The 26,224-nt window shown below is 36.1% G+C and overlaps 1 protein-coding gene across 1 annotated transcript in view; it reads right to left on the bottom strand.

The window, feature by feature from the left end:
• The window catches only part of ASPH (aspartate beta-hydroxylase), a gene marked incomplete at its 5' end in the record, with an annotated part of 107,711 nt that overhangs the window by 44,438 nt on the left and 37,049 nt on the right, over positions 1-26,224 (bottom strand). The window contains 13 exons of the mRNA XM_084260603.1: positions 3,258-3,299; positions 13,159-13,200; positions 14,786-14,833; positions 16,089-16,130; positions 16,219-16,263; positions 17,357-17,398; positions 17,837-17,872; positions 18,601-18,645; positions 19,114-19,170; positions 20,311-20,370; positions 21,508-21,663; positions 22,151-22,225; positions 23,192-23,281. Coding sequence (XP_084116729.1) covers positions 3,258-3,299; positions 13,159-13,200; positions 14,786-14,833; positions 16,089-16,130; positions 16,219-16,263; positions 17,357-17,398; positions 17,837-17,872; positions 18,601-18,645; positions 19,114-19,170; positions 20,311-20,370; positions 21,508-21,663; positions 22,151-22,225; positions 23,192-23,281 — 780 coding nt within the window. The remainder of the gene's footprint in view (positions 1-3,257; positions 3,300-13,158; positions 13,201-14,785; positions 14,834-16,088; positions 16,131-16,218; positions 16,264-17,356; positions 17,399-17,836; positions 17,873-18,600; positions 18,646-19,113; positions 19,171-20,310; positions 20,371-21,507; positions 21,664-22,150; positions 22,226-23,191; positions 23,282-26,224) is intronic.

Here is a 26,224-nt window from a genome sequence, read left to right as displayed (position 1 = left end):
AGTAGCTGTTTTCTGAAAAGATTTAAAGGATAGGGTATCTTTAGCACAACACATAGCATAAATGCTTCTGTACTTGCTGACATACTCTGAGTCTCTGGATCAAAGGATACATGTTCAGCTTTGTTCCTGAGCAAAATAAGAGCAAAATAATACCACACTGCTATTAAAAACATCCCAGAAAATTAGTGGTTATCTCTAAAACCCAGTATGAACTTTCACACACTTTACACAAATCATATGTCATTCGTGTGCCTTGTAAAACTTTGGGAACAGATATTCTATAATTCTGTACGTTAATCTGACACAATACACATGTCAGGGAGAAGGACATCACAAACAGTGAGCTTGTTAGTTGATGTACAACCGTGGCCAGGAAGAAATCTCAACTGGGATTAGCTCAGGCAGTTTTCCACAGATTCTTGCTGCCCTTTTCTCCTTTTCCTCCATTTTCTGCTCCTTGTATTAACTATTTCCCTTTCCTAAACCCTCTGCTCCCTTTCTTATGTTCAGAGCAGAGGAAAACAGGCGGAGCAGGAGGGCAGGCTTATCTGCTGTAGTGGAGGCGGCACCTGGGACCCATCCTGAGCATTGACAGGGACAGCTTGTATCTTGGGTAGTCTTAACTTGGAGGTCTGGAAGGAAGGGTGCCTTCCACATAGGCTAAACTGTCCTGTGTTGAAAATAATGCTGTAGGATTCATAGTGAATCAAGAGGGGCATCAGCCTCCTCTGTGATCATGAGAGTTCATATTATACTATCAGCATGAGTATTTCTACATAAACATGTCTTTTAATGAAATTTCTAGTTCCTCAGAAATGGTGAGATGGTAATGTCACAATCTCCCTGAGGTTATAGACAGAAAGAATGTGAGGATAGAAAGGCTCTGCTTCCTATCTAATAAACCACCTCCTAAGCAGATTTTAGTTCTTGCCATCGGATTTTTTTCCCCATCATCATTATAATGCCAAGGGGGCATTCCCAGTGGCATCCTCTACCTTGCCTGCTACTACTGGCATGCAAACCAGAAAGCAGCTACAACTGGCTTTTAGTTATTTTCATAAGGTCTAAGGATTCAGCATTGGCCTGATTGGATGGGGCTTTGGGCAATGTGGTCTAGTGGGGGGTGTCCCTGCCTATGGCAGGGGGTTGGAACTAGATGATCTTTGAGGTCCCTTCCAACCCAAACCAGTCTGTGGTTCTATGATAAGTTTTAAGTAAAAATTATAACCTCTATGCCTCCCTATTTCTCTCCCACATTGACAAAATCAGACATGTGGGCAGTGCCAACTTCTGCAAATCTGAAATAGAAACCTCTCCATGTGCCACAGTCTTGTAGCCATTGGCAGTGATGATTCTTCCTGACAGTTCTCCATCTTAAAATGTCAAAATCCAAGGAAGCAACTTCCAGGGGCCATAGGCTTTCTTTTCTAAACACCTTCCTGTCCTTGCTAGGACACAAATTCAGTAATAATGTTCCTGTCAACTTGTGTATGGGCACCTTAGAAGACAATGCTAAGCAGATACTAACAGTTACGCTCTGTAGAACTTTTCCCATTAATTTAATGACCTTTTGTCTCAGTAACTCCCCTTGCTCCCTCCCTCAAATATTCTGACATAAGCAGTTCAAATTTCAAAGTTTCAGTTACGGACAGAAAACCACAAGTAATATTAGGAGTCCAAATGCTTGTACCTGGTATTCAGAATTTGCTCAAGTAATTTTCTTCTCTCCTCATACTAGACCCATATCATTACCCAAATTAGTTTTTGAAATTCTGCTGTCTCTCAGTGGGTGCTTGAATGAGAATTTGATGATGATGAAAAACTCCTGTCATCGTCCTGTTGTTTCGGAAGCCCATTAGGTGAGATACAGATAGCACAAGTGATCCACTTGTTTTATGGGCTTCTATAAATGACAACTCAGAAGGTATATAACCAAGTCATGGCTTCTAGACAATTTAAAACCATTAAAACCAGTAGCAGTATAATAATTAAAAGATCTCTCTAAGCTGGTACTGGTAGAACAGGCAAAACCTCTATAATCAACTTATCTGGGGAAGCAATCAGACAATAAAAACTGAGGCATTTTAGGGACTAATAAAGCTGTGGAATCTAATGACTATAATAAATCTTTAGCTGCAGTTATTCCAGAACAATTTCCCATGCAGTAAAAGTATTCTACAGGGTTTTCCTGTCTGAAATTACTGTTGGTTGGTTAGATGTTGATTGTAAGAGGCAACTGCAGAATGCTAATTTCATTTTTGGCATGTTTTTCATCATTTACCTCTCCACTTCACCGTGAAGTCTTTTGGCTTCACTCAAAGGCTGGAATCAAGCAACTCTGACAAGGTCAGAAGTAAATTTCTTCACTGACTTTCTGCACAAAAGTACACACTAATGTTCTAGTGTTCACGTTTAGTTTAGCATGCTGTTAAACAGTGGTTTTGGATACTGAGAACTACACTTCTGTGAAGTAAAATTACATAATATGAAATGTTAGGGGCTGTGTGCATAACGAGGTAGCTGAGGCACAAAGGCAGATACAAAGCTCGATCAGAATGGCAGAGATTGTGCAAGCTTCATGTGGTGAGAGGGAATGTGTGGGGTCAGCACCGACGTCTGCACAGGGAGAACAGGCTGATGGTGCTCTTAGCACTGCTCACTTCTCTTCCACCAAGCCCGCTCTGCATGTTCTTACCTAACCTGAACCAGACAGAACCCCTAACTGGGTAAACACGGAGCTGATGAGGACTGATTGTCTTGCCACCCGATGTCTTCCTAAAGTAGCTACCAGCAGGCAAGGACTGATATAACCAACCTACACCACAGCCGCATCTGTTCCGAGCCACTATTCAATTTTCTCTGTACCACTGGCTGCCCAGGTCAGACCACGCACTGCACAGACCCAGGCATCTCCCCAGGCTGAGAGCAGCAGCCAGCACTGAACCTGGTGGCCAGGCTGGCTCTCGCCCACAGACACCTGATGAAGCAGTGACCTCCAAATGCTGAACTAGAAACTTTTCACTCCTGCAACAGGAAAAGTTTTTAAGCACGAAGAGGGGAATACATTGATGTCAGCTTTGGAAACAACTGTGCATTTACTTACAAAAGCAAATGCATTCTGGATGTTTATTCAGTGTTTTACCCATAAGAGACGCACAGGAGCTAAGCTTCACTAGCGTTTAATCTGATTTAAATGAGTCCTCCCAGAAAACACGCTTTACAAACTTCAAAGAACAGAATGTTGCTTTCAGACTTACCTTTTTCTGCTTTGTCTTGTTCAGTTTCTTTGTCACTTTTCCCTAGAATATTAAAAATATAATTTCATTGAAATAAATGTATCCTAACAGTTTATGATAAGAGTGAGTCAAAATAAAATTACAGTTTACATTCAAAATATGATTAGGTCAACAGGAGTTTCTGGTGGGGTTTTTTTGTGGGTGTTGGTTTTGGTTTTTAAAGTAAGCATAGATTGCATAGTCTGAACTACGGTTACACAAAAGGCCTTTTCTGCAGATGCTTATTACATAATTGCTTCCATCACAAATGTTCCATAAGTTTTGGTAGATACACGCTTACAATGCAATCGCCAGGGAAAAAAAATATTCCCTAACTAAAACCTAATTGAAATATATATATAAAAAAAAAATTCAGAGCCTAGGTCTTATTTCTAGAAGTGACTTGGGCACTTGAAGCTTTTGCCATATTTCAACTTTTTAAATCGTTTAACCCAGGTATTTTATAAACATCTGTGTGCACAGGTAAATGCTAAATAAGCATAGGAAAGACAGAGACTACACAGAATCATATAACCATAAAATGGTTTGGGTTTGAAGGGACCTCAAATATTCATCTATTTCCAATGCCCTGCCATGGGTAGGGACACTCCCCCAACTAGACCAGGCTGCATAAAGCCCTATCCAATCTGGCCTTGAACACTGGCAGTGAGGGGGGCAGCCACAGCTTCTCTGGGCAGCCTGTGCCAGGGACTCACCGCCCTCAAAGAGAAGAATTTCTTCTTAAACATCTAACCTAAAAGTACCCTCTTTCATCTTAAAGCCATTACCCCTTGTCCTACCACTACACTCCTTGGTGACGAGTCCCTCTCCCACTTTCCTGTAGGACCCCCAGTAGGCAGCAATAAGGTCACTCAGAGCCTTCTCTTCTCCAGGCTGAACAAGCCCAACTCTCCTGTCTTCACAGGGTACAGTACCAACATCGTGTACGTGTGTGTTGCAAAGGTGGCACATAAAGACAGACTTGTCCTCTCCAATTTTTCTCCTCTCTAAACGCTTTTTGATCCTGCTCTACTCTATAGCATTTAAAGCATCTTGCCTCACAATTCTAACATTATCATTCTGTTTCCAGTTTCCTCCTTACAGGCTTCCAGTATTTCCTCCCAATAAACTTAATAGACAATACTAAAAAGAGGGGACTGTTGGCTTTTTAATTATATTTACCTCTCTAACATATGCTTTGTAATTTTTATGCATTTTTATACATAGGAAAAAAGTTTTCTTTAATTTCTAAGTCAATTAGAGACATCTTGCCAGAATACTCAACCTTCACAGCTCTTTAAACCAACTGCTCAGAAGAATTATATTGTGAATGAAATAAACCCTGTAAAAATGCTGAAAAACATTTATTGTTTTCATGGAGAAATTGTGTTACGCACATGCATGAAATCAAACTATTTCACATTCTAATTTCAGCCTTTACTACAAACTGCTACTACTAAATGTGCAGACAGTACGACTCCAATTTTTATATTCAGCGCAGGCAGAAAGAGTATTAACTTGATTATGATATGGTAAATTAAATAAATATGGTCATATTGAAAGTCATTAACCTCTTCAATTACATCATAAAATCCAGATTGTCAATTAAACTGAAAGAAATTACAAAAAGATCTATAGAGATTCAGTTAAGTACTCTGGGATAACTTGGAGAAGGGATATTATAACAGTACATTAATGAAAGCGTTATTCAGTACTTGCTAAAATACTGGCCATTTTTTTCCTGCCTCTACTACACAATAAAATGGTTATGTTCATCTGTATTTTTAAAAAAAGCAATAATGGAGCTCCAGATGAGTCACAGAAGAGTTTATATGCTCGTATTATTTTTATTTTTACTAACTCAAAGCACATGAACATTTCATCACAGGGCAGTGATGTTACAGGTACAGCATGCTCCCTAGCCACTCATTTTCCCTTATCTTTTCTCTTTATCAGCAGCACTGATATCCTCACCTGACCTCTTCTTTCTGATTCCTTCTAGGTTACTTAGGACCCTCTTGGACATGCATGTTATTTCTGTAAATTCTTTTCCATCACAGGAAGAACAAGATATGAGCTCATCACTCTAAAGCCTGCTCCTATCTCCCATTTCTTGTCCAGCTACACATTTCTTTATTACTGAGATTAATGTAACATGGAACCTACAGTTCTCTATACCCTTTAATGTATAGATAGGATCAATTCACCAAATTCTCTCTCATACTTTTTTCAACCCATATTTCGCAAAATTTTGGTTTTACCAAATCCTCTTTATGATCTTTTGATATCCCAGCCTCTCATCCTCGGTTGCTGCTTTGGAAATTCATCACAACATGACCTTGTTAGCGACCTTGAACATCTTGTTTCTCTTGCCTCTCATTGTACCTAACTAAGAATTCACTTCAGTACCCTATTACGGACGTATTTCTGTGTTACCTCCACACTGATCCCTCACTTCCTTCAGTGGTGCAAATGGTTTTAATGATGATATTTCTGACAAAGGTTTAAAACTAATCTAGATGAGTATCACAGATAAAACTTTTAACCAATCTCTACAGGCTAGGAATGCTATCACTGTGCAATACGTACCCCACATATTCCCAAGGAGTTACTACTATAAAGAATACATTCACTTTTCATATTGCAACACCTCTAAGTATTTGTGAGTGCGTGTTACAATACCCTGAATCCCAACTGAAAAGTATTTCATACCTTGTAGAGGTTATATGGATCTTAACCAACATAAATGTACAGAACCATTTGTTATTTACATTTTTCGTTATTTTTGAGATGTAAAATTGCAGAATGATGGTCAGCAATAACTTCACAGTATCTTTCCAATACCCAATTCTATACATTTTTTTACTTCTTAGAAAGAGTAGTGTCATGATATGACTAGTGATATGATTTATAATTACTGAGCACATGAAAATATCACTCAAAATTGTAGTACTTTTTCAATATTACAATACAACTTTAGTACCCTATTCTTAAACTTTCTTTATTGATATTTCTTCCTGTGATGTCCAGAAAAACAACTGAATCCAAGATTTCATTGATTCAATGAGATGTAGCAATAGGAAAATCAAAGGAAATATGTAATCCTTTGACTTCTTCTTAAACTGGAAATACTTTATCATGAAAACATAGAGGTGTGGGAAAACCAAAAAGGTCAAGGAAGATTTTTGTTTCCAAAGAGAAAACTGCAGACACAATATCCTTGCTAGACTTCTGATTAAAACTATGGACCACAGCCCAGAATATTCCTTCCCCCACACGTTTGCCTTTGTTAAAGTGTGATACCTAATCCAGCTGAAGTTGCAAAAAGAAATTTTGTATAATAGGCAAAAACATAATACATCCCACGCCCCCCCAAAAAATTCTTTTTATTGGCTATATTTCTTCTTCCTTGCAAATAACACTTGAAAATATATTTTTAAATGTACAAAATTATTACTCAAAGATAGTAATATTAATTAGTGGTTGAAGCCAGTATTTATCTCCACAGTAACTATCTGCCACATTTTGGAAAAAAATGACGACACTAGAAAGACAATGATATTCTTCTGTGTTTTATTGCAGCCAAACATCAAAACAGATTAAATATACACTTTTTTTAATAGTCCTCTTGACCTCGCTCAGCTTGGCATAGTTTTGTAAACATGAAGCACGTAAAATCACATACCCAGTTACAAAAACGTAAAGTTTGATCACAGCATAATGTACTCTCACAGTCCCATAATTCTACAGGTAGGCTGCCACTGCTATATAAAAATTCTTCCATTCACCATTCTAAAATTATTCCCACGCTCCCTCACAAAATATGGCTTTGTAAAAATTATTGCTTTGCAATTCACAATCACAAGTAATTTTACTAGAATATCCCATCCCAAGCCACATCACAGTCTAAGAGTATTATTGCTTTCCTGAAAAGTCTAAAGAAATCACTCTGGGACATCATCTCTGTGTGTCGATCAGATGTCACCCTTACTTATGTGGAGTCTTACTGAAATCCCAAACTAAATGGCAAGAATATATGATGCCCCTTTCACTACAAATGTAAGCAACTAAAAACCTGACTTCAAAACAGTATCACAGAAATTTTAGATCTCGCTGTCAATCAAAAGGCAACCACTGTTAGGGTTACCAAGTTGATTTTTTTTCTTAAAAACTGATCTTGTTTTTATTGAAGCTTCCGTATCAGGCTTCCCAATTTCCTAAAAAATCACAGCAGTTATTCCTGAGCCAAAAAGGAACACATGCAAAATGCCAAAGAATAAAATATGTCTGTGTAATTGTGGAACAGCAGCACAGAACAGGTAAAAAGTACCCCTGTTGTATTAAAATTCTAAATTACTCCCAGTCTACATTTCAGACATACCATTGACAAGAGCATTTGCAATTGTAGGTCTTAAAATTTTGACACCCCGTTTTTCTTATGGTTGAATTTCCAAAGCTTTTTTTTTTTTAAAAAAAAATTACAAGTCAAGTATTTAACACAAATTTTACTTTTTTTAATAATTCACTGAATATAAAGCTTACTAAATCCAGCTTTGCAATCATTATACTGGTAGACAAGCTAGAACAATATGACTGAACTCAACCTGATTCTGGCAACTCAGTTTTGTGCAATCTACACTGACTTTCTGCCAGTCTATTATGATGTATTTTCTAAACATTTTTGCCTTAAAAGTAAAACATACATAAATAAAAAGTTCTAATTCACACAGGTGGCTGAGAACAATAATTTAGCAATCTGCCCCTTTCCTAAGATGAAGTAAGCAGACATCTTTAGTATCCTGTTAGACTATTTTAAAAATCACCTGAAATTCATGTAGAGTAACTGTTGACATAACATCAGTGCAGAGAGATGTAAGTCAAACTTCACAGCATAGTGTGCGCCCTATTAGTGTTTTCAATAAAATGCAGTTAGGCTGTATGCTATATCAGGAGTTATAAAACATTTGAAGACTCACAATATTATAGGTTTCATTTGACCAAACTGCTCTGTACATACTGTATGAATCCACAACAAAAGATATATATTAAAATCTGAAAAATGTACTTGTTGCTATGCTATAAATAATTAATAGTTGCTCAAACAGCACATTTGAAATGCAGCTCAAAGCTGCAAGTCTCTCACAAACACAGAAGAAAAAATAATGAATTCACTAAACGCGACCAAAAAGGAAAAAAAAATCCAACAGGAATGTAAATTAAACATCCAAGTGTTAAAAAAAGCTTACTAAAATGACAGTTGGCTACAACCCATTTACAATATCTTAGTGTTTGTTCCCCAAACCCTGAACTGCTTGGTAATTACATCATAAGATCTATTACAACCATCTGCTCCCCTTTTGTAGCGTATGGTTAGGGCTGGTCCTCCTCATGTAGGGACTTTTCTTTTCAAGCTTTAAGTATCTGAAAAAATAAGGGGAAATCTATATTAAAGGACCAACCAAAACACAACTTACTCCAAAACAAACAAAAAAATCTTAAATGATAAAAAGTGCAACTTTGTATCAGAACAGCTACTTTAAGACCCTATCATTTCTAGGAGCTACCATAAGGAATATACAAAGTTGCTGTATGAGGTGGGAAATGTAAACTTTTAAATATTTATCTAAGTGGTAATTTTTTTTTCTCAGCAGATGGCACTTCATTTACCTTGTAAAGGAAATCTAGGCCATATCACAAATACATTGAACCAATTTTTAAAATTTATTTTATTTATTTTCTTCGCCTAAAAAAGTCAAGGACATGTACAATTGGAAAAGAGGAGCCAGGGAATGAGGAAGGGTCAGAGTTGTGAAGTGGAAACTTCTCTACATGAAAGGGATTTCAGCAGTTGGTAAAATAAATGCATGGTTATAAAATCATCAAGGATACAAGATGAAAGCAGGGGGAGGGGGAAATAACCCTTAGATATTTCAAATTTAAACATATACAAGAGGGATTTTTTTGGATCAAAATCCAAATATAGAGAGTAAAGGTATCCCAAAAAACTGTAATGTCTAATTTAAAAATACGTCTCCAGCAAGTACCACTCATCCACAACTACTGCAATTTATGTGCTAGTGTGCAACAGGATTAGGCAAAAGTCTGGACCAGTAATATTTCAAGCTGGCCTATCATACTAGTCATGTGGATTAGTTTACAAAAAAGTAGACAAACTGTAGGTATAATAGCTTACTGCTGTAAAGTAATATTGGTCATAATTTTAGAATCAAACATAGGAATGGAAAACAGGACATACAGATAACTAAAAAAGCTGTTGCCTAGTTTTAGGGTTTGTTTTTTCCAATATGCCCTGAAGTCAGCAAACTTTTGACTCTCTATCACATTCATATCCCACACCCAGTCTCTTCACCGACTATTTGAGAATGTTCCTTACAGCTAAATTAACCTCCTAACTCCTGTTTTCTTTCCAAAACAAATAAGATCCTATGCTTCAGATAAAAATCAAACAACTCCTAATTCAATACAAACTGGTGCCACCATGCTTCAAATGAGGCTGCATGAATTTATACTACCTGAAGATAAGGACTCTGTAGTGACATTGCTGAATATCTTTTATGCTAGCTGAAGTTATCTTTATTACATGAAGTGATACATCTTTCATATATTTAAAGAGTTTATATGTGTATGTAGGTGTTCTTCACTGTCCCTAGTACAATGAACCACAATACTATTATTGGTGAAGTAACAGAAAATACTAGATCTGAATACCTGATGAAATGAACGAAGGAGAAAAAGACTTCCTATAACAAAACCAACCCATACTGAATTCTCCATCACAAATTTAAAAACCAGAACCAAACCCTGGTAAATATGAATTTCATATTCTAAGAAGAAAATGTGAGAATAGTGTTGCCTTCAAGCTGAAATCTCCACATCCAAAAAAAGCAGGCAAAAATATTTCATAATGGGGCGGGGGAAGTAATTTAATAACAATTTATTATTCCTGGTTAATAGCTCACATCTTGTTTCTTTCTGACCTTTTGAGGTCCCTTCCAACTCTTAATATTCTGTGATTCTCTAATTCTTCTCTCAAATTTTAGAGATGCTATTTGAATGATATTTTACGTGCTGACACAATAAGCTTTCTACAAAAACTGATAAACAGAGACTCTTCTGCCTTCAAACTGATTCCCATGTAACTATACAAATTACTGAAGATTCCTGAGTATGTCCATACACTGTTGCAGATATTGTACTGATCAAACTGTTTTCATTTTCTACTTCCAAAAGGAAGAATCACAGACTTGTTATTACTTCTAATAGTTACTTGCATGTTTAGTAACTGAACACTAAACTTTTTTTTAGGTTTTGACCGATACTCTCACTTCTTCCCATTAGGGGAAAAAAGAAAATATTCACTCCTTCCAGCACTACCATTATTATCTATTCCCACAAGTTATTCCAGGATAGCGCTAATATACCTTAGAAGGCTGACCTCATGGTATAAAAAGTATGTCATGTTACTTCTGAATTACTGAAGGTAAAAACAATAAATCTAAAAGAAGTCTCTCAAAAGGATCAGAAATACATACAAGTTATTTCTGATCCTAACTGTGTTAGAAAACAGTAAGGGCTCTCTTATCACAATACAATAGAAGGAGAATAAACAATGAGGTGCAATTCCCCTATCTTATTTTAAAGTCCACTTACAACTAAAGGAGTGATTGCTTCCCTGGACTCCGCACTGGTGAGGCCAGCCCTTGAGTACCAATTTAAATTTTGGGCCTCTCACGACATTATGTGTCCCCAAAGAAGTGCAACAAAGATGGCAAACGGTTTACAGAGCAGGTCTTATGAGTAGCTGAGGGAACTGAGGTTCTTTAGCCTGGAGAAAAAGAGGCTGAGGGGAGACCTTATTGCTCTCTACAACTACCTGAAAGGAGGGTGTAAGTGAAGCAAGGGTCGGTCTTTTCTCCCAAGTAACAAGCAATAAGACAAAAGGAAAAGGCCTCATGTTGCACCAGGGCAGGTCTAGATTGGATACAAGGAAAAATTTATTCACTGAAAGGGTTGTCAAACATTGGAAGAGGGTGCTCAGGAAAGGGGTTGAGTCACCATACCTTAAGGTATTTAGAAGATACGTAGATGTGGTGGTGCTTTCGGGACCTGGTTTAGTGGTAGACTTGGCAGTGCTAGGTTAATGGTTGGACCCAACGATCTTAAAGGTCTTTTCCAACCAAAACAATTCAATGATTCCAAATGGAGTATTTGGAAAACCATTCACTACTGTACAATGCACATAAGATATTTTATGGGTTTTTTTGGTGAAGGTAGGAATTCCATTTACTGTTGCAAGACTAAGCCACAAATTACAGCACAAAAAGAGACAGAAAAATCTGGTCCATGAAAACAAAATTTAAAGATTTTACTTTGGTAACTGGATTCTGAATTTAGTTTTAAAATAGTATATGTAAGTCAGGAGATTATCTCAATATTATCATATTGATACAACTGACACTGTGCAGTGTAATTATCTACTGTTGAAATTCACAATAATCCTGTAAGGGCATTTTTGTAATTTTAACTTTTAGGAGCAACATTTTCTGAGAGAAAACAGCTTTTCTTGTTCTACAGTTCCAACTTCAAGCACAACAAACCATCTGAACACCACCTTTTCTGAACTTCTTGCCTATGCTGGCAAAGACAACTACTGCTTGTTCCCACACTGATTATAAGCTTTGGTTAAACATATTTCATATCCATTACAAAACAAAATATTTTTAGATAAGGCATCTATTAATGAACACTTACAGCTTCAAGCATTTCATCATAACGTGGCTGTTATGATAAATAGGTTAAACCTCACAGACAACACAGTTACATGTTGATAACAGCATTTCAATTCACCTCAGCTAAGGTTCAGTACATAAAACAATCCAATCTGTACTGGGCAACCACAAAGGTACCCTATGGTTTTTTCACTTCTCTGCTGACTTTTGATATGTCCAAGTTTCCTTTCCCACATGAAAAACCAAAACCCCACAGAACTACCCAAGCACCACACCACTTAAGAGCTCCTGCACATTGCAAAGTTTAACTAACCCAGAAAGTTGCCCAGTCTGATTGGAAGAAACCAGAAACACTGTGCTTGGGGGTCCTGGATTGAAGCTTCTGTGATTTACTGCCCAGAGACACAGCTCAGTGTTTGACTCCACACAATTACTTTGTAGTACCTTTAAAGGTACCTTCCAACCTAACACACCCCATGATTCTATGAAGAACAAACTAGAAACTTGTAATAACTAAGTCCAAAAAGCAAATGAAAAGTAACAAAATGCAGTTGTCAAATTTAGAAGCCATTCAGCTACTCTAAAAATAGTTTGGGCAAACTTTGTTTGCTACTGTCAGGCAACAGAACAAAGAGCTGTAAGTAGTCTAGTTCTTACAAGCAGTTATGTCAAGAAAAATGTGATGGCATGACAAAACAGTCCTGTTTCCAGATTGGTGGCCAAAGAACGTGCCACAGTCAGACTCCAATAAATCTGAGGGATACACAGAGAAGTGACAGGATCACCACTCATAATCAATTACTGTAGAAAAGAAGCAGACACATATTTTGAGACCAGAAATGTTTCCATTTCCCTTTACAGCAGAAGTATCCATCTCTGTCTGAAATCCTTAAAAACAATGTTTTGAATTAAAACTGCTCAGTGATTTATTTGGAATGCCTTCATATAACCACATATTGGATATTGCATTTATTCAGTACAAGATAAAAAAATATCACTTCAAAACCAGGAAGCAACTTTAAATGATAATAACAATATCCTTTCACTCCTGTCCAGAGTAATTTGTTGGCAAAATTTCCATGTAGCTTCTTTTTTGGGGGGTAAAAAAAGCCAAACACTTAAGATTAACTTACCTAGGTCATCATTTGAATAATCCTCAGCTTGAACAGGCATTTCTGTAAATCAAAAGTGTACAAACCATTCAAACTGGACAGTTCTCTAAATATTTACAAAAAGCTGTATTTTTTTCCTCTTACGCTCAAAACAGTGACCTATCAAGACAGCTCTGTAATACTACTTATGGAGAAACGGGATGCAAATTTTCTTTAGCTGAATTTCTCCACAGGAAAGATTAATACTTAAGTAGACCAATGAGTAAATTGCATGATTGCAGAGTTTCAAAAATGATATTTCACAATTCTGAAACTATAAAATCAAAATCGCAAATCTCCCACAGTTCCACGTGCTACTATGCATGGGCTTATAAAACATGTATATACTTATTATCTTCCCAGCTGCAATTACACTTCAAAACTCAGTTCTTTTTAATTCCATATATATGTTTAAATGGGACATGTCACATTGTCCTGGTTTCACTCAGGATGGAGTTAACTTCTTTTGTAGCAGCGGATGGAATGCTGTGTTTGGGAGTTAAAATGAAAGCCGTGCTGATAACACCCTAATGTTTTTAGTTGTGTCAAGCAGTCAAGAACTTTCTCAGCTCTTCCTATTTCTCTATTCATGAGAAAGGAAGGGCGAAGCCAGGATAGGTGACCCAAACTGGCCAAAGAGAGTATTCCATGCCAATTACGTCCTGCTCAGTATAACGGGGCAGCTCCAGGACGTGCGGTTTTTGGGGAATGGTCGGGTTCCGGGACGGCTCTGGGTGGCACGGCCTGAGCTGTGGGTTCAGTGAGAAACTGCATTGTGTATCAACAGTTTCATATATTTTTTGCTCTAAAATCCTGTTAGCATTGTTATATTTTATCTTCCTGCTATTTTAGTAAACTATCCTTATCCCAACCCACGGGGTTTCAATTTCTTGGTTTTGGGGTTGTTATTTGCCCCTTCCTTTTCCCTTCCCTTGCCTCACCACATCCCCCACCCCCCCTTCTCCCCCTCTTCTTTTCCTTTAAAGAGCAGGCAGCTGCGTGGATCTCCGCTCTCAGCCGGGGTAAAACCACGACTCACATGTTACCAAGTGCTATTACTGACAATAGATTGAAGGCTGCTTATAGCTCCATAGCTATGTGTGGAAGTAGTCAGGCTCACCAGAAAAGAATTCATAATAGCTGGGATGCTGGCTGTAGACAGTGAGCAAAAATCAGAGAGGAAAATATATTCTTTGACCTGGGAAGCCCAGAAATGAAGTGCTCAAAGCTGGGGAGACACTACACTTTATTTCTTACTCTTTCCTGAGTACACACTACTGACTGGCTGGTGGGAAACAGAACATAGCAAAGAAAGCTTCAGCTCTCCATGACCTAATCTGGCCATTTTTATTACTATAAATTTTTCTGAAGTGGAAGCCCCCTCAGCTTCTAAAACCAAAGACTGCTCTGTAAGCCATTAAAATATTGGCATTAAAACCCCCAAGAATCTAGATTCCAACAACACAATTATGTTTGTCCTTAAAATAAAAAAGCTGCAGAAAAAGTTATGAATGTATTTTTAGTGCAGCTCAGAATTCTACTCTATGATATTCATCATTCTCTTTTTTCTTTTAAAGTAGCAAACTCAGACAAAAGATAATACACAAACCTGATTCCTGTGGTTCAACAGCTGCAACATCTTCTGTAATCTTAGTTTCTATTGTTACAAAGAAAATAAAGAGTTGAAAGTTCCACATAGTATATTGACAATTTTTGCTTTCCCACCAGCCACCCAATCAAATTAGAAGCAAAGTAAAAGGAAGACTTAAACCACAGACCAACTAGGTTCATGTCCAAAAGCTTAGCTCCACTTTTTTACTGACTTCCATGTGGAAGTGCTACTATGCACCCTCAAATTTATTTTGGTCACAATTGTTATCCATGTGAAGCAATGTTTGTTTCTCTATTTAATTATATTAGAACACATTTTTTTAATTGAAAACCTGTGCTCAGACTAAACTGCTTAGATCACTTTGCTCAAGCTGACCGAATTAACATGTTTGAAAAAAAAATCTTGCTTAATGACATTTTTAACTTCTTAGAGCAAATTTTCCCATTACATTTGACCCACTAGTAATATAAAATCCTCTGACACCATCACAACAAACCATTACATCATCTTTTCGAGTAGTAATGTGAGAAATTATTACTAGTTAATTAAACTCCATTCCCCACACTGAAGTTTTCAGTACTTCATAAGAATGTAATGAAGTTCAATTAAGCGAAGTGCAAGGTCCTGCATGTGGGTTGGAGCAATTTCCAGTATCAGTAAAGACTGGAGAATGAATGGATTGAGAGCGGCCCTGAGAAGGACTGAGGAGTGTTGGTGGAAGAGAATCTGAACATGAGCCAGCAATATGCACTTACAGCCCAGAAAGCCAACTGAGTCCTTTGGCCGCACAAAAAGAAGAGTGACCAGCATATCAGGGCACGTGATTGTGCCCCTCCACTCTGCTCTTGTGAGATCCCACCTGGAATACTGTGTCCAGCTCTGGGGTCACCAGAGAAAGGAAGTGAGAAAGACACAGAGCTGTTGGAGCAAGCTCAGAGAAGGGCCACAAAGATGATCCAAGGGCTGGAGCACCTCCCCTATCAGGACAGGCTGAGAGAGCTGGGGTTGTTCAGCATGAAAAGAAGGCTCATGGGAGACCTTATAGTGGTCTTCCAGTGCTGAAAGAGGGCAGATTCAGACTGGAGATAAAGAAGATATGGGTGGTGACACACTGGAACGGGGGGTTCGGTTAGATGATCTTTACTGGTTCCTTCCAAGCCAAATCATTCTATGATTGCAAGTAGCATGTTTCTCGGATTCATTTTTGTATGTGAGTGTGGTTGGTGTTTTGAGGTTTTTAAAATTATATTAGCAGAACTAAATGGAAGATTTTTTTCCATGAACTATAAAAAAATCATACCTAATAGCTCTTTATCAGTATCGAAATCTTCAATAATTTCATCTATAAGAGAAAGTATAAAGAAGAATCAGATTGTAAAATGCAAGCATTTTATCAAAATAGTTTAAGATCACTATTACAAAATACGTACCTGGCTCTGTGACTTCATTCACCTCTTCTAGATGGTCCTCAATAGCTAAGAGAACATTCAATTGAGAGAGCAATAATGAAGTCAAACCCTGAACTGATGAAATTCACATACAACACAGAAGATAGCTAGCACAAGCATGTTTAACTGTGTACTGCAATTGCTATAAACAAACAGAAACTTTGAGGAGTTCTTCAATTTTCTTCCCTGTTTTGCTGAAGAACTGCTGTATTCAATAGGTAAATATTTAAAGTACCTTCTGTTATTTATAATTCAAATTTCATCTTTTGCAGTATCAGCTCTGACTGCTAAACATATTAATCAAACAACCTCCGCCCCCCCAATAAAGTTATCCTTTGTATTTGAATAAATACATAACTCCTTTGTGGGTCCTACTTTCCCTCCTGAAGGACAAGCAAGTTCAACTTAAATTATGGCTTCTACAGTAATTTTTTTTTCTAAACAATTGTGTCTTTTTCAATCAGCTAAGATAATTAGCAAAACAGCTGGCATTGCATGACCACAAAGTATACAGGACTCAGAGAGGACTACAGACAATTTTTTAATTGCTTCTGCTAATTAGACAAAGGCATTGGCAAGAACTATGAATCTGAGCAGAGCTAGTATTGATAGCCTGCAATATTTTGAATGCATTGGTTGCAAGGTTCTGAGCAAGGCTCAAGGCAGAGAGCAAGTTGAGTGTCTAAACTGAACTACTGTTCCAAATATCCACAAAAAAGTCTTGCACTTTAGGGTCCACTTTAGGGTCTCAAGTCAGCTGGGGTCTCAAAGAGGAAGCCTTCAGGATAGTATATTAAAAGAAGTTGTCTCAGTTCAAATTCAAAGCCTAACTTTATAACTACACAGACTGTAATGTACATTTGACATAATTGGCAATATAAGTGACTGAAAATCACAGAGATTACTTATTTCAACATAGCTAATTAGCAAGATTAAGTTAATAATTTCACTGTCAACTTGACTAAAATATTTCTCCGATTTTGAATATAATTTATACTCCAATAATATTTATGTTAGAGGTATTTCTACTGTAATTACATCTGAAACAGATTTTCTAATATGTTCCATATATATGGAAACTCAATGAAACACAGACATATATAAATATGCATGTATATACCTGAGTATTGAGTCTCAGTAACCAAAGTTTCATCTTTTGGTTCTGAAAGGAAAGAAAAATAGAGTTCCTGGGTGGTTGATATGCACAGAGTATCCTAACAATTTGTTTGTTAAGCATCCAGATAATTTCTTTACTAATAAATACAAAGCTCTCAAAGACTTTCTCTAGTTTTGGGGCCTGAATAGATATATGGACCCTTACTGGAGCTTGTAGTAGAACTTCTACACATGAAATTTTATCGAATGGAAACATAATACTGAAATTTCAAGCATTTATGTCTACACAGATGAAATACTGAGAACAATGATAATAAAGCTACCCCTCCTGTACAATTACTACAATTCCTAATCTTGGAGTAACAAGCCACTAATTTTTGTAACTCTGAAGAAGAAATAGGTCAAGAATATTTATTATGCTACACTTTCATAGTAAAAAAAGACTTTGATACTGTCATTTCACTAGATGTAGCAGTTGTCATACCATGGTCTTCATTATCACCATCATGCACTCTATCTTCTGTTAAAATAAAAAGCAAAAAAAGAATTTTTAGACAGTGAGTGCACACACACATAGTAAGGTATCAAGTTGATTCAGAACAAAAGATCTATTCAAAACTACTTTTATACTGTATTGATGACTTCATCAAAGGTCAAGATTTCTGAAAGATTCCATTAGAAGAACTGAGTAATTTTCTGGCATCACAAGATTGACTTATTGCACTATCAGTGGAACTTTCTTATACATTACATGAACTCATCTACAAATTACCTAAACTTCAGAATACTAATAAATCATTTCTATATACACAAAACTTCTACACTGGAATTTTTGAATCTTTTTATTATGGCTTGCTTGCCTTTTTAAAAAACTTTTTTTTAAAGATGCTACTTTTTTCCTGACACTTTGCACACACAAACTTCAATGTCTTTGGCAAATTTAAATTACTTTTTATCTACAGAAATACTTCAATGCAATTTAAAACACAAATATCCATTCTCCTGGAAATTTAGACCTCAAAATATTATTCTGCCTATTTGTCTTATCTTGCAGAAAAGTAGTACTCAAGTAGGTCTTCGTATTTTTTTTTTCAGAATGTAAATTAAAGAATATAGATGCAATAACTAAGGAACTGATGCTATCCATGAGTTTCAATGTTTTGTGGTGGGTCTTTTTTGTTTGTTTGGGGCCAAAATTCAATGACACTTCAATTAAAAAAACCCAAACAAACAAACTTTGGACTGTACCTGTGTAATGTTCCACAGCATCTTCTAGCAGTATCTCAGAGTCAACTTAAATAATAATAATAAAAAAATTATATTCTAATCAAATTTTCATGCAACACCTAAATAGCACAAGAGAAATTAAAAAGTCACACCCTTAGCTCAAGAATAACAGAGCTAAACATACTGTGTTAATACTACAATGTTCTATTTGAAAGTGACAGATGGATTGTAAAGCACAACCAGTTACATAATATTCAAGTTCATGCATATCTGTGCTTAGGCTTAAAATTAGGAATACTAGTAGGTCTTTGACAATCCACTGATTAGACTGTAATACTCTAGATGAAATAAACATAAATATCTAAGTTTTTATGGATTGGATTTATGTAGTGTTACATTCACAAGTGCAATGGTAACACAGCTGCAAAATTCAGCCTTATTTGAAACTACCCAAAAAACTATTTGAAAACAAAACTGCGGTGAAACAGTCCATACAACACATTGAAAAAGTATAAGTAATGAAAATTTACAAACCTGGAGTTTCTGAATCACTTGCTGTCTTTTCCACATCCATATCATAGTCATATGAAACTGTAAATATGAAAAATATTTTTGGAATTTAAAATATAGAATATTTTAAATAATTCATAAACTTGCATCTATCATGTGTCTGTCATTAGCTAAATGTAGGTCCTTAACTGAAAACTGACAAATTGATACTTTATAGACACAAACATGCAATTTAGCACTTGGCAATCTAATAGAAGGTGTTGAGCCACTCTCTTCTAGTCCTCTGTTACACCATCTATGAAATGTAGATCCACGAGATCCATTAGTCTCTACCAGAGTTTTTAAAATAGTTCTTCTAATAAGAATAATAAAATCGTAATCTTCCCCTATTGTAAAAGATGTAAAGTAGCTTCTTTACTAATGTGCAGGAGGATGACTGATAATGACCTAAGAAGACAAGATAAGAGCCAGAAATCAGACCTTGAGAAGTACATCTGCTTCTGGCATCACAGAATTAGATGAGTTAATTTTTTTTCTTTGCCTAGCTAAAGCTGTGGATTGTTCTCCTCCGTGACTACAATGCTTTGTCATGTTATTACTACACTCAATATGATACATCTGGCAACGCTTGTTACTGAAGGTAAAACAACTATCCTTTTACTTTGGAACCATTGCAGCTTGGATTCTATATCAGTTAATTAAAAAAAGTAACAGATTCAAATACACTGGTTCATTTGTATCAAACAAAAATATTTGTCTGTCATATCTGGCAAACAGGACTGCAAAGTCCAGAATTAACACAAAGCCAAAGACAGAAGCCTAGTCCTAACAGAAATTGATGTCTAATATAAATGGAAGAGGCTGCTTGTTTTATAAACAAGCATTATAATAAGTAAATACTTATCAGATAGCAAGGAAACTGTAATATCCAGCTAAAATTTATTTATAATGGAAAAGATGTGCTATTTAGCTTTTGCACCAATGAAAAGCAGTTTCCCTTCCTGTCATGTCTTGAAGAACTGTTTGGAAATGCACGTATGATACAGTCATCCCAGACAAAGTAAAAATATCCAAGACCATCAAGAATAGTTCTTTAGAGAAAAAAAAATCAAAGTTATATATTCTTAAACCAGTCTAACCTTTTCTATTTTATTTCTCATATAATTTGCTACATTTAAGCAGAAAACAAATATTACTGAGTTTGGAAAATCCAAATTATACCTGGAGCTTCATATGGTTCAGGCTCTACTGCTTCAAGATCATCCACCAGAAGATCAGCATCTGAGAAAGAAACATGTATTTACAATTTTAATTTTTTAAAATCAATAAATGATATTGCAAAACCCCAGAACAGCATCTTATGTAAGAATAGTCAAATGCATAATTTCTAAGCAAATTTCTAATGCTAGCAAGATATGAATATAGATTGAAAGAATAACATTTATATTTCTATTCTTATATATTAAGTTGAGAATGTGTATACACACATAAATTCTATATGAACTTGCTCAAAAAAAGATGACTCTCCACATAAATTTCTGTGTAAGGAAAGTAGAACATGTTGACTTCTCCTTCTTAATTTTAAAGATTTAATATAACTTGATTTTGCATTTCTCCTCTATTCTCCTACTTGAACTTGCAGTATGGATGAAAAAAGAGAGATGGAGAAACAAGGAGGTATAATAGACACACACTGAAAGGAATGACTCTCAGCATACTTCCAGCAAGGAGGACATCCATGACATGAGTTTTTCAAAAAGAAAAGGGGCTGATAAAAAGCATTCAGATATATTTTTCCCATAACTTGGATCTAGATCATATGATTCTGCTTTAATATTTTGATAGAAAACAATTTTTATCATCCTGTCAATGCCCCATGGCAGAAGAATATAAGCATTCTCTTTATACTAAGATATATATCTTCTTTCTCAGCATGACTTGTAGTATGTTTCTGTGTAACATTCTCTTAGAGAGCCACATTAAAAAAAAAAAATAGAGCAAGAATAAGTCTGTCTACAAAAGGCTGTGCTAATAAACTCTTAACATTTAATTTAATAAACCTGGAAGTCCAGAAGCAGATACTAAACAGATATGAGTCCCTCTACTTGGGGGTGGAGGAGGGGGGAGCAGAAATATGCCTACCTGGAGCACAGATAAATTTTTTTGGTTGAAAACTAATACAGCAGTAATTAAACAATAATATATACTTACCTGGATTCCAAAACACATGGCATTAATATATGCCATTTTGATTAAAAAAAAATTTATTTGCTAAATAGTACTTGCTGTAGTTGACATTTGCTAAGTCCCTACTGCAGGCAAAAATCACAAGTCAAGTTTTTAATAAGACATATTTCCATTTTTTTGTTCTCATTTTTGGCAAAATTTAATTTTAAATATATGTAGTCATTCAGATACCTTTCTGAACTGAGTCCAGCGTCTCATACGCTTCTGGCAAGTCATTTAATTCTCTCAGCAAGTCATCAATTGCAGGAGCTTCAAAAGTTTCTCCATGTTCTTCCTTCACTTGCCACTGGTCATTTACACTTTCATCCACATCTTCATGCCTGTCTCCTAATCAATAACACCAATTGTTAAAAAAATCCAACATACTTTCTTGGTAAATTCCCTTACCAGCAAACATTTACTTTTCAGCACATCATTCATGTTTTTCAACTAGTCCACAAAGTGGATAGGGAGGGGAACAAATGACTTGTCTGCACCTTCCAGCAGCACAAACCCAAGTATCTGCACTGACTTGCCAATGACTTCTTTGCTCACAGTAAAAGCCAGATCTGTTTAACCATTCTTGCACTCTATGCAGCATTTTGATGACATTTTTGTGAACAGACTGATCTGAGCTACTGAGCTGCCAACCGCCTCTGCGTGGCAAGAGACCATAGTTTCAGGATTTGGTGACTGAATTTTCTTGAAAAAGACAAACTAGTCAATAAGAATGTTTTGTGCAATACTTCAAGTGCACACCAAAACCTGACAGATTTTTATAGCCTGAGGAAGTATTTATAAACCCTTCAGTGATTTCTACGTGCTGATGCATTACCAGGCTGGGAATGGAGAGCTTCGTGAAGAACAGACTGAATTTCATCTTCCAATTCTACGTCAGCATACGTGTGCTCTAAAAGGATCATAAATTGCAGTGAAGTTAAGTACAAAAGGTAAAGTCTAAACAGTAGGCTCAGGCTCACAGCTTTTGCTTTTAGTAGCATCCATAAAGTTATTACATTCTGTACAGTTTGGTAGAGATAGACTTGGTGAACCTCTGTATCTCACATAATTGTAAAAATAATTTGGTTTCATTTACTCTCCAGTATGAAAAATGTTGCATCAATTGCAACAGATTCATTCTCAAGATGAACTGGAAGAACATATGAACACTGTATTTTCTGCTTGCCTATTTTTATCAGTGGCTGTAACATGAATAACTTCAGAAACTACTGAAAGCTAGAATTCTAAGTAATTATTTCAATTTCAGCCATCACTCTCCTACAATTTAGGGAGCAGCACTAGCTTGTCATATATGACAACATCACTTCCAGAAGTAGGGTTCTGTTGGCTTTTTAAGCACAGAAAACAGAAAATATATTTTATAAATGATCACAAAAATAATGCAACCCTTGGAAAACAAATCCTGTATTACATCTTGTTGACTACATGCTCCACCACTGTCTCAGTTTCACATAAATATCAAGTAGGCTAAGAGAGTTGGGGTTGTTCAGCCTGGAGAAAGCTCTAGCCCTTACATCAACCTTCCAGTATCTGAAGGGCCTACAAGAAAGCTGGGGAGGGACTTTTCTGAAGGGCATGGAGTGATTGGACAAGGGGGGATGGTTTTAAATTGGAAAGGGGTAGATTTAGACTGGGTATTAAGAAGAAATTTTTCATTATGAGGGTGGTGAGGCCCTGGCACAGGTTGCCCAGAGAGGTGGTGGGTGCCAGTGTTCAAGGCCAGGTTGGATGGGGCCTTTTCTATCCAAATAATGCTGGATAATAACAAAAAACAGTGAGTTTGCACACTATGGAAAGAGAATCCTAAGGAAGCACCATGTCTTTTGTTTCACCCATGGTTTACCAAAGACCTTACCTGATTCGACATATGACTTCTCAGCAGGCTGGACAGTGTCCTCAGATTCTGGTGATGCTGGCTGTGCTGGGACAGATCTTTCTTTAAGGCCTGCATTTTTCAGTTATAAAGTTAACTTTAATGCTCTTTTTGATCTGATTCAATTATACACTAAGAAAGTTGTTTTAATTAAATTAGCTGATATTTTACTCTCCAAAATGTTTTCAAACAATTAATCACAATTACTGGGCTGTCCTGACATACAGTGGTATATACAAAGATTGAGGTGTATTCAGATAGTAAGCAAGTAAGTTTTGAAGACAAACATACAACGAGGGGAAAAAAGAGAGACAGAAATTTAAGCACTCGCCTTTATTTCAAGGTATCTGAACAAATGACTATGCTATAATTCTCAACATCTATTCAGCCTCCAGAAGAAAAATAGCAGGGTTTTCTCACTGTTTATGTCTTTGGGTAGTTAAGTGCTCCATACGATCAATTTTATAGGTTTTATAAAGAACTAACTTCAACCTTATAACGAGCTGCTCAGAATGAGAAGAGGCATTTCAAATTCATGTTACATCTTAGATCTGATGAAAAGAACTGTAGTTTATTCAACATACAGTATACAATCCTTTTTGACATCTAAGTTACTACAGAAAAAAGTATGACTGATAGATTTTCACCACAAAGATGCTTACTATCTATACCACAGAGTTTTTTCTAGATCAAAACACAATGAAAAGAAAGCAACCAATAACAGCAATGATCAAGACCACAGTAAGAAATAGACAATTCATAGCCTTGAAAGATTATGCCACATCTTAAGACACCACATCCTCAAGATGTGTATTGGTATTAACCTAACCCTCCTCTCAACTATGCCTTAGGAAGAATTCAAGCAAGACTTCAAGAAGGGAAGTTTAGACTGGGTAAAAGAAAAAACCTTACACACACACACAAACCCCACCATGAGGACAAACAAATCAGTAGAAAAGGCTGCACAAAGAACTTCTGTATTCCTGTCCTGGGAAGTTTAAATGACCAGACTGGATAACACTCAGCGTAACATGGTCATACCACCCAGATGAACCCATTTTGAGCAGGATGTTGGAATAAAGACCCCCTGAAGCCCCTTGCAAACAAAATTCTCCTACAATATTCTGTCATTTTTGCTAGGTTCATATTTAACTATGAGTTTCAAGGTCAATTAAGATCAAACTACATTCTTAAACACAAATGCTGCCTAAAACAAACTACTCTCTCAAGAGCTGTACTCACAGAAAGCAATATATATATATATATATATAAGAAGCAGAGGCTACACAGTAATGAACAGTCCTGTACTGCTACAGTCTTGTAAAAGTAAGTTTAAGTGGAACAGAGTATACCTAAAGCAAATAAAATTTTAAAAATAATGATTACTAGGTTTCTAGTGGATTCAACACACCTCAATATGAACAGGACTAGTATACCACAAAATAACATTGTCTGAATTATACTGATTTTATTATAAATCATGAGAAAAACATATATTCTTTCCATTACACTGTATAAATGTAAGGGGAACAGTGGAAATAGATTAATCTTACTTATGCATTTTTATATTATTTAAGTTATATGACGATAACTAGTTTGGCTTTCTCTAAAAGTACTAGAACTAGACTCGGCTACTAAGGAGTCAAGATCAGAAACTAGAGGAAAATGTCAAATTTACATTTTTTTTTGGTGCCAATTTTCTTCTGCATCAGAAAAAACTACTGAAATATTAAAAAATATTAAGACTTACATTGATATTTCACTGCAGCAATATTAACGGCTACAAGACTAAGTAGTTCCTTCCTCATACAGTCGTATTTAACTACATATGAAAATAAAACTAGTTTCTCATGTTAGCCACTCCAAAAATGCACAGAAATGGCCGCCTTGCTTTCACAAATTCAGTTCACTACTCTTATGCATACACCTGCAAGGCAGTCCTCACATCTTCCAACAACCCACATCTCCAATTCCAGGTAGCCATTTGCTCTACATTAGGAACAATAGATTCAAAGTATTTAAAGAAATAGCCTTATAGCTTGGAGTGCTGCTCAAATAAACTGTTTGGAAAAAAAACACCCCAAAATTTTTTTAAAAAACAGACAAACTTTGGGTCAGAGACACCATAAGTTAATCAAAAAGGCGAACTATTCCAAATTTCACTCCCAGACAGTTACAACTCCTGTTCCCTTAGCAGAGGGGAAGTGACATGCACTATAGCACTGTGCCACCATTCTTGAGAACTTGATATCTCCCCTATTCAATATGCATACAAGCACCTATCAGAGCAAAAAGGAATAAATGCTTCTATCATCACACAAGCCTGAAAGAATAGCCATTACGCAAGTGCATGTATTAGATCTTCATTCTGCCAAGTTTTTGCTAAGCACTATATTGTTTGTAAGAGACAGGTCTTTTCCATCCTTCTTCATGCAAATATGTAAATATTTAGAAAATAGTTTGGTATGTCATCTCAGTTAATTATTACACCTAGAATCTTAAGATAGTGCATTAATCTTATGAATTTCATTGAAAATACTTTTATTGTTTCCTCTAAAAAGATAATTTTGATTGCATCTTATCCCATTACCACATTTTATATCTCTATGGATCAAAGCATCTTAGAGAAACATGTATATGCTGTATTCAAAGTCCAAGATAAGTATATTGCCAATTGTTACTGAAAAAATTAAAGCAAAACAACAAACAGAATCAATCTTCAGGACTAATTTTACACCACCACTCATGCTTATACCCATGCTTAATTTCATTCCTTAGTTTAATTTTCTTTACATCACCACTGCAGTCTTACAACTGAATAAACCTTCAGCTTTCATTAAAAAAATTGTTCTGAACCTTGTGTAAATCTATTGTGCAATTAATATTTCAAAGTGACATTACTTGTCTCAAACTCAAAAGCAAGAATAGATTCAAAACCATACTGAAATACCTCTGAATGAATGTTTTGTAACATGTTTAGCGAAGAGACTGATGGATAAATGTAATAGAAGTTTG

Source organism: Gallinula chloropus (assembly GCF_964237585.1).
Source record: "Gallinula chloropus genome assembly, chromosome: 2".
Lineage (NCBI taxonomy): Eukaryota > Metazoa > Chordata > Aves > Gruiformes > Rallidae > Gallinula > Gallinula chloropus.
Note: the sequence above shows the minus strand (reverse complement) of the source record. Positions and strands in the feature narration are given on the sequence as shown.